The following is a 12495-nucleotide window of genomic DNA, read 5'->3' as shown; positions in this document are numbered from 1 at the left end:
TCCATGCCCATCACTTATGTACACCCTTAAAAAAGGGTCAAAGATGGTATTACATTTGATTTAGCACAAAGAGATGAGAAGGGCTCCATGCCGGAATGTGGTGGAAGCACTGTTATTAAAACAAACCAAAAGCCTGTCAGGAGTTAACAAAGTTTGAGCAGGAGAGAGATATGGTGTAAGAGATGCCAAACTGGTCTGTTTCTTAATATTAAAAAGAAGGGGTTTAGGAGTTGGAAGGGTGATGTAGGCTATACTTCCAAACTGTGACAGTTTGAACAAGGGAAAGCAATCATTGTCAATTTGGAGCATCGAAGGAACCCCAAGAATACCACAGAAGCTTGCAATAAATAAAGGTCCATGAATGGGAATACATTTTGGTATTTGTTCTCACTGCATTACTACATTTTGTACACAAGGAGGCAGTGTTGTCCTATATGTTGCTTTAATTCATTTTAACTTGAAAGAACAAATGACGAGAGAGCAACAGGTGATTGTTGTAAAGATGGATGAAAATAAAGCTCAGAGGAATCTGTTTGTTTATTTCATCAAATTAAAAAAGAAAAAGTTTCATAAAGCAGTAATGTACAGATCTATACAATGCTACATTTATGAGCAGGACATACAAGATCTTAATCATTACATTTCACATCGATCCTTTTATCTCTCCAATGCTAAACGAACAGAAACATTCAAATATTGCGATTTGATGAAGTATCAGGCCTGTCCAGGATTCTTCATGATTGAATCGATCCAGCTTATGTAGTCAGGAATCTTAGCGTAGCTATAGATGTATGAACCGGATGGTGTTTTTTTGCCGGCGGACACCACCCCATATGCTTTTCCATCCTCGCAGACCAGTGGACCCCCAGAGTCTCCCTAGAAATACAAACACAGTAAGTAATGATTGCTTTAACAGTGACTTAATCAGCATTAATGTTTGTGTGTCTGTGTCATGTTAGAAAAATATACATACTTCACCCGGTCCACTCTCTCCCTCAGAGCAGTACGACTTTTCCTTAGGACAGTTCTCCATGTCAGTCAGTGTGACATTGGCTTCCATGAGCACATTAGACATATGTGATTCACCCCTGTTTGTTCGTCCCCAGCCTGAGACGGAACATGATTCTGGCAGAGAGCCGTCATCTTGGCGAGGGAGAGCAATGAACCCCACATTTTTGCTGAATTCGATCTTGGAGTTCAACTGGAGAAAGAGACAAAGAACATTTTACAGATATATCAGAAAGATGTAAAGGTTGTTTTTTAGAGGAATAAAATGCATTCAATAGAGCGTTTGTAAATAACATTATGAGAAAAAGAACTGAAATAAAAAAAAAAGGCTGTTTTTTTCCTTTACCTTGAGTAGCATTAAGTCATTCTTGCAATCAGTTGCGTTGAAGTCTTTGCGTGGAAACTTCTTTTCCACAGGTATGTTGATTCTATTGTTACTGATGTGGTGAAATCCTAGTAAGACTGTCGTGGACCTAAAATGAAAAAATAACGTTAACTGAGAGTCAAAGCATCTTCATCATGAGTCATATAAACCAGTCTTAAGTTGTTGTTTGGATGACAAATGTGATCAGGGACCCCAGAATTCCCTCTGGTAATCATAAAGTGTGTTAGATTTACTTGGCTTGGCAATGGGCAGCAGTCATGACAAAATCCTCGTTCAGAATGAAGCCACCGCAATATGTTGTATTACCATCCTGCAGGTGGTTCATCAGAAGCACCATGTACGGCCGGTTGTGCGCCGCAACCTCGCGACCACCAAAGATTTTGCCTGTATGAACTGTGGGAGAAGATGCAGAAAACTCAGCGGACCAAAGAAACTAATCAAATTAGTTGGAATATACTTTTTCATGTTCATGGATTGAACTGTATGGTATAATACACTGTGTGAAACAATACTGTATAATGCTGTAAAAATGACCTTACCTTGACCATCAAAAGTCAGTGCAAGTATCAGTATCACCACCTCACAGTTTCTGATCATGTTGAGAGTACAGGCCAGCTGAGCTACTGAAGAGCAGTGGCCCGCATCACTGACACTTACAGTCTTTTAATGCTTCCTTGTGTCACAGAGAGAAGGACGTGCATGTCTCATTTGCGTATGCAAATGATGTGGCTTACAACCAAATACACAAGAATGATTTTCTCCTACCTCCTTCTGAGAATTTGAGTTTGTTTTCTTGGAACAAGTTGAAAGATTGCGACTTTTAAAATTCCTATGTTGGTACACACACAGCCTTGAAGACCTTTATGAAGAAACTATTTTGTGATATCATGTTCTCTCAATTGATGTAATGCAACTTGAGCATCTTGTATATCAAGCCTGCTGAAGCTCAGCCCTGTAATAAAATCATATGAAATCAAGGCTCTGAAGCAGTTTAAATTATACAGTGTTTAAAGTGTAGTGCAGAACTCCTAGACTACTATGCAAAAGAACGTATCATGAACGTGCATGTATCCTTGGGTCCCAAACATATTGCAAGATTCTGCAATGTAAAGATCATGTCAGTGGAAAGACAACTTGTTGAGGGAGAAATCATTCCCATAGTTGTGGGGAGAGTTAAACAGCACAGCCTATTTTTGCACAGTGTGTTGGTGCTCCTTAACGGGGAATCTATGAAGGTAACGTATTTGAAGTGTGGTTTTGTGCCGGGACAGAACCGCTCCAATGTTATTCAATGCTGCAGTCTCCACCAGCCGTGTATGCTGTGTGTGAGGCGGGCGTAATATGCAAGTAATTTTTTGCTGTTCCGTTTGTTTTGCGAGTCAAGTCTATTTTTCTCAGCTGCTGCGCGTCAGTGAAGCGTAGAAAGTAGGGATGCACGATATTGGATTTTTTGCTGATTTCCGATATGCCGATATTTTACAACTAATTTAGCCAATTACCGATACCGATACCGATATTTTTTTCCCGCACACCTAATTGCAGAGATCATCAACTCTCTTCTGTATTGGAATTAGCGTGCAGTATAATGGTGATACTCTTATCACATTTGTTACAACGGTCGGGGTGACGGGTCTTGAGATGGTTAATCAAGTTTGTAGTGTTGAAAGACTTTGCCTTGGCTCCTCCTCGCATCACCGAAGCTGAGCAGTCATTGCAAATAGCAGTTTTGCTATCTATTTCGGACACTTTGAAAAACTTCCACACCACGGACATTTTGGCTTCTAACTCTCTCATGCTGCAGGTAGACACACGTGACGTCATCACTCTGCGTGTTGGCCGATATCCGATAGTTCATTTTTAAGCCAATATCGGCCGATACCGATAACGTGCCGATAATATCGTGCATCCCTAGTAGAAAGCCATTGACTGCTTCGTAAAGACATTCCCACAACCAAGGAATTTATGTTAAACAATGTGATCTCTTCATTTTGGCCCACTTCGATTTCAGTTTCCTATTGAAGTTATTCATAGGCTAGACGAGCAGGCAAGAATAATTCTAAAGATCAATGAATATCCCAGTGAGCACCAAACGGGATTTCAACATTGAAATTTGGTTGAAAACAGGGTGAAATCAGGTCTGAACAGTTAAGACCTAATTTCGACCTTTTTTCAAACGGCTAAAATACGGTTACGACATCAACGTGTCAGGAACGCATTTTTGTTTTATCATTTTGTTAATTTCTTCATTTTAGCAATGAAAGGGTGACAAAAGTGATTTCCCCAAAATCATTTTGCAGCTGTGTGTGAAATCCGGTCTACGCAAAGACGTAATTTCAAGGCATTTTATTGTTCATAAACACAGCACTTCATGGGCTGTGTGATGTTAAGAAGGTTCAGAGACATCGAAAAGGGAGCAGTTTTAAACATTCGCCACAGAAGAAGAAAAGAGAAGACAGCGCATGCAGGTTATTATTATTAATACCTGATGGAAGCAGGTTTTAAAAGAGAATTCAGTATATGGCCGGTTTTAGTGCTCAGCTGGAATGCAGCTGCAGTGAAATCGAATTCAGCTCAATTCGTTTTGCAAAAAAAAAAATGTGTTGGTGACTGTGATGCACTGCTCACATATACAATCATTTTAGCCGCTATGAGACTTGAAAATTGCCGTGAATGTGTGATGAATCTTGTGACAGAAGCAGGTGAAATCTGGTCCAAACTAGTTCTGTTCAAATTAATTTGTATTAATTAATTTGAAATATTTAACGTGTTGAAGAAAAGAACACAATTAACACAGCTGTGTTTACTTCCTGTGGCGATTCATGTGAGTGTTGCCAATTTAGCGACTTTCTCTCTCTCTCTGCGACTTTTTTCTAAAAACAAATGTAGCGTATTTTTGAAGACCAGTGAAATATTTAATATCGTAATTCATTCCCATGTATCGACAGCCCTAGCCTAAACATAAACGTTGAATCAACATCTTCAAATAGTTGGCGAAAAAACATTTGAACCAGTTTTGAATGTCTTTTCAACGGGGGCCATAATTGTCGGAAAAATGCTCACTGAATGTACATTTCCTCAACGAGTAGGCGTACCAATCCTATTCATTCATTCTCATTTGACCTCTACATCCAACATAAATACAAATAGCACAATTAAGAAATTAGTCTATACATAATTTTGTACTGCAAATACACCAAAGATTGGCACAGGTGACATAAATAGAAAAGATATTGTGCTGCTTTTTTAATTAAAGTTGTCACGATTGGTTGTTTATAAGAATGTCGAAAGGGCCCTGCCAATAAAAGATAAGAAGGTTGGTCTTCTTCTCCTCACTGACTTACCTGGTGATAACACACCTGAACTATAGGTGCTAATTGGCTTTTACTATTTGCAGGTCATGTGAGGCTGCTTACTGAAGGCTTGGTTGTGCAGAGACTGGTGGCCATATTCATAGGTTGCATATCTAGGATAGAGAGGACATTGATTGATGAATGATGAGCAGCTGGAAACATTAAAAAAGAGAAGGAAGTGGAGGCTATACAGAGATTTGAAGAACTGTGACTCTTCAATGATAGATGTTACCAAGTGCAGCTTCCTCTGGCAACCACCTCATCTTAAGCTCCAAGATAATTATCATATTACCAAGAAGAGTCTACATGGTTTAAAACTTAAACTGGGAAGCTACAGTCCAAAATACACTCAACAGAAAATACAGTGTTATAATAGAGAAGTACTGGTGTCAAGAGACTGTAAATAAGTATCAGGCAGCAAGACATATTTTGTCCTTCATCATTCTGTTCTGTAGAGGGAACAAGCTGACAACCAAGCTACATGTTGTGTCACACAGACTGCAGGTGCTCTTAACAAGACCCAACCATAATTCTCATGTGAACAGCATCTTGATATTATCTAAGCTGCATGACATCAAGAAAGCATTTCTGCAGAACTGACTATCATAAAGAGGCCGAGGTAAGGTGTTAACAGATTAAATAACGCAGGACAGTAACTGGAAGCAGTTAAACTTCACTCTATGTGGATGATCTTATTCCAAGTTGCCCTCAAAGTGACAATAACGGTAAGCGTTGTCATACTGGCTGCTAGCATGAAGTTTTGTCATTAGCATAAGCTAATGCTAATGAGAACTCCATTTTTTTTATGTCATTGGCTCAGAAATATGCATATAATGAACATATATATGTGCGAAGACAAAAAGACTAAGGTTGGAGATACATGTTACACTCAGAAGTCAATTAAAAAAACAAACAGCTGATGAAACATATAAGATGTTAAGACACAGTATAGACAAAAGCCCTGTTCGTGTAGACCCCCTGGAATACCCTACAATGATCATTATGCTGGGTTATTAGTCAGCTAGTTAGACAGATACACTCGGATACGCAGCTAACATAAATGCAGATTAAAAATGTCAGCAAGCTCTAATCTTTTTAGATAGAGCATTGATCTCCATGTATACCATTTTACAGTGTAAAAATATCCAGATATTGATGTGGCTGCTGTGTTTGCTAAGCTATGGTTGGACAACTACTGTTAAAACAAAAGGTATAGTGAATGGACAATTGCATGGTGTGTTAAACCTTTTGTATCTGTCTATACCAACATCCCTAATGGTCCTGTCTGGCCCTATAGTCCTAACACTTTTAGTTACTAATTCATCTGTGTGTCTATCATATCATATTTTTATGCATCCTCTTTATTTGGCTGATCATGTCTCTTTAATTTTAATTCATTTTAAATTAAATGTTCATCCTTGGTTTATTGATTGTCTCGGATTTAAGTGAACTCTGTGTCTTGTGTATCTCAGTGTTGCTTGGTCACATCCGTTTGAAATGCTCTTGCACCGTTGATCTAGTTTGTAATTACGAGGTAGTATTGATAGATACCATAAACCATTTCCTCTTCCGGAGTTGTGAAACAGCATGTGTGTCATGACCTGGTTCACTCTTATTTTTTGAGGTCTCATTTTTTAAATCATGTATGTTCAGCGAGGCTATTTATGTTTAGTGGCCAGAAGAGAGTCCATGCCTATCACTTATTTACACCCTTAAAAAGGGGTTCAAGATGGTATAACATTTGATTTAGCACAAAGAGATGAGAAGGGCTAAATTGAGTGGGCTGTGGCAGTAAAATATGGCTAGGGAACTGTCAGTAAGTTAGGCAAGCTCCATGCCTGAATGTGGTGGAAGCACTGTTATTAAAACAAATGCATCAAAGGTACCCCAAGAATAGCACAGAAGCTTGCAATAAATAAAGGTCCATGAATGGGAATACATTTGGTAAACTGGATTAATGTCCATAAATGCAAAACTAATTCTTAGTTTCCTGGAATGTGCATACATGAAGTTTAGCTTAGCTGAACTAGAGGTTAAGAGCTATTCAGAGCCCCTTGTTCATAACGTCTGATCAAAGATTTTAAAATGTCTAAAACGAGTGGTTGTATCTGAACTGTACTTTGTCAAATCTGCTTGAAATCCTCTTGTGTGTATAATCTTTGACTTTAGGGGGTGCTGACTTTTCCATAGAAAATTGGCTCCTACCAAATGACTTCCATCTGATTCAGCCCCCAGGTAGGTATGTCTGTTCAGGCTCAGTCAGACAGTGTTGGTTAGCTGTATGTAGGCCATGCTTCCATGCTGACATAAAATGGTACTTTCTCTTTGTAGCTGTGAGACTCACACCGCAAACAGGTAGAGCCAACTTGAAGAGAGTGCAAACCAATGTTTGTGTATTTCTGCTTGTTAATAGTATAAATGTTTGTCCTATTGTAAATGTTATATTTTATTGGGGACCAAACTACCCTTTCAGCTCTTGTTTCATCATTCTGTTAACCCACCTTTAACCACGTTCGTCCTGTTTACATTTCTCAGTATAGATTTGTATCTTGAACCACATCCTTTGCTCGAGCTGAGAAGCAGCAGAATATGAATTGGATTTATCTGATTCTTTGTGGGTTTTTCTTGCTACATTTTTAAGGGGCCTTACGTTCAGTTTCTTTTTTCAGTATTAGATTGCACAATCTCTGAAGCCGTGGCCCTTACCTTATTAAGAATGTCAGTGTGACCCTAACACTCCTAGCTCAGAGTCATGGGAAGGTCAGGAACAGGACATTTTGGTACCCTAGGCAAGTTTAGGATTTGGTGCCCCCTCCCCCTCATGGGCAGTGGTGGACAAAGTACACACCTTCATTACTTGAGTCAAAGTTGTTGTATTTTCACAAGGCATGAGTGCAGTCAAGAATACACTGGTGTACATTTTGCTACGTTATGTTTATTTAGAAACAGGGAAAACAGCCAGGCTTTACACAGTGAGAAAACATTATTATTTTTTTAACAGCCATTTCAGTAGGTGCAAGGCCTGAACTATGCAATTGTGCAGAATATTCGTATTCCTGGTGCTGCCAAAGCTCCCTTCTCTGTAGCGGCATTAGCACCCAACATACTAAAACATATAAAAAGTAAAGGGCCTCTGTGACGACTTATCTATTCATATGCTTATCTTTTACCTGATGCTGTATACTTATCTGATGACTTATGTAACCATGGTGACGCACAAGGCACAGGTACAGCAACACCACTTAGACAAACCACAAGCAGTACTACACAAACACAAGATACCATTAGTTTATTTTAATATTAAACTTTTTTTTCTTCACTCACTGTGCATAAGCTCTGTTCACCTCTCATCTGCAGCTGTGTCTGTCTCCTTCCATCATATAATGCTGTTTCTCTCAGGTAGCTCTGGACCAGCGAGTTCAAGTTATTATAATTGCCAGATCTGAAGTTAAATGTATGAATATACAGAACACAAGGGGACTCCTCACTGTTTCTTGATTCTTACGTGCAATAAAAATGGGACCATGTGAACAAACCATTCCTGTGACCTTTCATCTGATGTCGGAAAAAAGATATGAATTTGGGGTTATGAAGCACTGGACTTACTGCTGATTGACTAGCTATTCTTTTTGTCATGGTTAAGGGGCAAGAAAGTCCTGCCCAATTGAGGGAAGTAACAGGCCCCTATTATGCTCCTATATGTCTGAGATTCACCCAGCCTGTTTCATTTAAAGTGGGATAGGAACTCTAGAGTGAAAACGACATTTAAGGAGCTCTCATGTACTCATGTGTCATATTAAGGAAAGTTACCCCTACTTTTAACTTACTGCACAACTACCAACTAACACAGCAGGAAACTGCTCTGAGGCTCCTGACCTCTGGGGGATAACAAAAGTCCCACTGCAGATTTACTGTTATAATCTGGAATTTTGTTCCTGCTGCAGGTTGCATGTGACCATGCAAATCACATTTTTCATATTCAATACCTATGTATAATAATCTAGACATTTTTCACCCTTATGCCACGGTAACAAAGTTCCTCTGAAACTGTTAGTAAACAAGAAGTCCAAAAAAATTGAAGCCATAAAAGTAGAATTCATATTTTTTCTTTTCAAGTCTTTTCACCAGCTTTAGTCCTGTTTCTAAATACCAAATATCAAATCATTTTCAGATCTTTAACCCTTAAAATGCCAACGTGTGCACATAATGCCACTGATATTTTGTATGGACAAAACACAAAAAATCAATTTCTCATTTACTAAATGCTAGTTTTTTTTATTAACAGTCCCGGGACATGTCAGTAATTTACAGCAAAATTGATTTTTGATGCATTCTTTTTTACAGTGTCCGATTTAAAAATAAATCACAAAAAAGTCCACATTAAAAAACTGCAATAAAATTGATATATATATAAATATATTAACATTAATTTCCACTTTAACAGAATACTATATTTTCACCGGCTTCAGTCCTGTTCATAAATATCAAATATTCGTTAATGTTATAAAAAAAAAAAAAAAACAATTTCTCATTTACTAAATGCTAGAAGGGAAATATTGTGTCATTAACACAGTCTGGGTGAATGATTAGCGGCTATATATTTAAACATTTTTATCAATAAAAAAAGAAAAAGAAAAAAACCCTTGAAAGGTTTTTTTTTCCACTTGCCAGCATTTATATGCCAAAGGCCCAATGCTCTTTAAACTATGTGTCTTGCAGTATCTAAGTGCGTCACTGTGTGGAACTAGATAATGTGTTTAATCAGTTTACCTTTGATGAAATTTGAGCTGTACAGGGAGCAGCTGTATAGCACGCAAAAGGACATCTCATACTGCAGGTACAGATGACTGAATAGTTAAATGAGGTAGATAAAATACTATAACTACTCAGTGTGTTATAACAGACTTACTCACATTCACATGGTAACGTCTTTCCTCAGCACAACTTTTCCCCCTTTACAAAAAATATTGTAGTGTAGTGTACCATCTTTTCTGTACTATAATTCTAAGGTATGTAGTTTATCACTTGTCTCTCTTGTAATTACAACTCTGAAAAATGTGCCGGAGTTAATAGTTTCAGGAGTTATTGGGATTATTAAATGTGTTTTCACATAAATGAGCTCCCTGGAAGGAATTAAGTCTTCATGTGGTAATAAAGCAAACAACTTTTTTTAATGCCTGAACAATCTTAAAATAAACATTTTACAGTTTGGAAACTACATGCTCTTATGAGATAGGAAAGTGACAGAAGACACTGTTAGTGTCTGCTCTGAGCATTAAACGCTGTGAGATATTGCAAACAAACAAACAAACAAACAAACAGCACGGTTACACAAGTGGCAGAGACTTGATAATGTTCAGAGCTAAATCAGAAGAGAGTTTCAGCTCTTAAAGACTAGTGAACCTTTTCTGGCTGCATCAGTACTCTTCTTTCACAGGGAGGCAGTGTTGTCTTTCTGTTGATTTGACGAATGTTCAAACAGTACAGAGCTGCTGAGAGGACATGGTGACAGCAACAGCTTATTGTTTAAAAAGTTGGTAAAAACTCATCATTTGTGCTCATTACATTGAGTCTGAAACAAGAAGATGCAAAGCAGTGATTATTCAGTCGGTACAATGTTGCATACAGTATTAGCAGAATGACATAACATATGTAACATCTTTTAAACAGGGTGAGGTCTACACTTACACTTCAGATTTTTAGTCAACTTACATTTCTCTGCCATGACTGGCTTGGTAATTGTCAAGGTCTTAGTTCATGCAGCAACAAAAAATTAAATGCAAATATGCAAATCATGTTCATATATTTTATCTTCAGACCCAACTTTGAAAATAATTTCATTTGTATAATTGAGTACATCAGAACAAAGAATTTCTACATAAATGTAGCAGGTCTCATTTCTTTGGAATATTATGGACATTAGCATCTCAATTAAGTTTGCTTACTTTAGTAAGAACCTGTTCATGTATTTCTCATGGTCATATTGAAGCACCTTTTAAGGTGAGGAATCTTTGTATAGATTTAGTATACATTTATGGACCAGAGAGTGCTTTAAAGGTGGAGGACACCAGCCGGTATGCCTTCCCGTCTTTACAGACCAAAAGGCCCCCAGAGTCTCCCTGGAAATACATACAGCACATATGCAGTCAGGCCTCCACAGGGATATATTGAACAATGTTTGTCTATGGCACGGTCAAGGCTCTACTTCAGAGTAGTACAGGTTCTGCTTATCACACTGCTTATTGTAAGTCAGTGTTACATTCGCTCCCATGAGTACGTGAGCCATACAGTATATTCGTTGTTTCTGTCACTTGTTCCCCAGCTTGAGGCCGTACATGATTTTGGATGAGAGCTGTTATCTTGACTTAGGAGAGCAATGGGAAATATATTTACACGTAAACATCGATCATTATAAATAAAAAGCTATTTTTTGCTAATAACTACAAGTACTTTGTTATCTTAAGAAGCATACCGTGTGTGTAATAGTTTGCAATGTAGTCTTGGGAATGATTAGTCCACATACAATCTGTGCTTCATTATTGTCACGGATATTGTGAACTACTGAATATATTAAGTAAAAACAAATCTGACAGAAATTGCTAAAAAGAAAACAGATGAGTTTGTTTCAATCATCTTTAAATCCTCACAAGACATATTAAGGAAGAACACTTACTTTCACTGGTGCAGGGGAGCAGCTGGGGGTCGGTGAACAATAATAGAAGAACACAATGCCAAAACAAAATAACATTCACAGTATTAAAGATAAAAGTGCAGGAGTGATAGAGCAGTATTAGTAGGCTTTAACTAGTTTACAGTGAATATGCATGATGAGATTGCAGTCCAAGTTACCGAACAATTGTGGCACACATGCTTGCTTGCACCAGAGAGAGAAGGAAGTGGTTTGCTAATTTGCATTATGCAAAAGATGTGGCTTTGAGCCACAGTCGTGATGCTTGTATCACCTCCAGAGGATGACAAAAGTTACATTTATTGAGTATTTAGGATTGTATAAGATAGTATATGTTTTACATACCCCTTATGTAATGTAAACATTTATCTGAGCTAGGTTGACAATAGGAATGTGCAGAAGAAGTGAGAATGAACAGCCATGACACACACATTGAGACTAGGGACGGGACAAAATATCGATATCGCAATACGTCATCGTCCCGACTGGTGAGATAGAATTATCGTATCTCTGGCGTAATATCGATACTTCGCCCGATTGCAGTAGTTAATACATTATTCTGCACTTCACCTTTTTAGGCTCATTTTGTATTCTTTGGTTAAACAGATTTCGTTATGTATCGTATGATTGTCTTGCAATATATCAATTATCGCAGAATCGCTGTATCGTGATATTATCGTGGGCTGTGTATCGTAACGTGAGTTACCCTGCGATTCCCAACCCTAATCGAGACAACTACTGTTGGTGTACTGGAAGTATCTGGGCAAAATTTCTTGTTACTCTATTGTGACCACAGGTTAACTTGTTCTTGAATCAACTAAGCTCGAGCATAAATCAGATGAGTGACTGTTCATCATTTCTGCAATGAATTGAAGATCTCAATTGGAATTTCATGTTCAGAGCGCTGGCTTTCTCAGAGGAGCCTCTTTGTCTGTCACACGACCCCAAAGGTAACATTATTCTGATGTCATCACGTCACATGACAGTGTATAAAAATAGGACTTGTTTAAAGTGTGTGTGGTGCATGGAAGTTAGAGGGAGATGTGACCTGAGCTACCAGAAGA

At 38.1% G+C, this 12495-nt stretch overlaps 1 protein-coding gene across 1 annotated transcript; it reads right to left on the bottom strand.

The window, feature by feature from the left end:
- Positions 1 to 519: 519 nt before the first annotated feature.
- On the bottom strand, positions 520 to 2040 carry LOC138607741 (granzyme E-like). The gene is made up of 5 exons (XM_069680384.1): positions 1933 to 2040; positions 1627 to 1786; positions 1355 to 1481; positions 974 to 1201; positions 520 to 876 (listed from the first exon to the last, which is right to left on the bottom strand). The coding sequence occupies exons 1-5, from the start codon at positions 1988 to 1990 to the stop codon at positions 715 to 717; spliced, it is 735 nt and encodes a 244-aa protein (XP_069536485.1). The 5' UTR covers positions 1991 to 2040; the 3' UTR covers positions 520 to 714.
- Positions 2041 to 12495: the final 10455 nt, after the last annotated feature.

Source organism: Semicossyphus pulcher, unplaced genomic scaffold (genome assembly GCF_022749685.1).
Source record: "Semicossyphus pulcher isolate SPU_LCO1_2020_fin unplaced genomic scaffold, fSemPul1.0.p SCAF_4, whole genome shotgun sequence".
In the NCBI taxonomy this organism is placed as follows: Eukaryota; Metazoa; Chordata; class Actinopteri; order Labriformes; family Labridae; genus Semicossyphus; species Semicossyphus pulcher.
The sequence above is the reverse complement of the archived record's forward strand: the minus strand, read 5'-3'. Positions and strand labels throughout refer to the sequence as shown.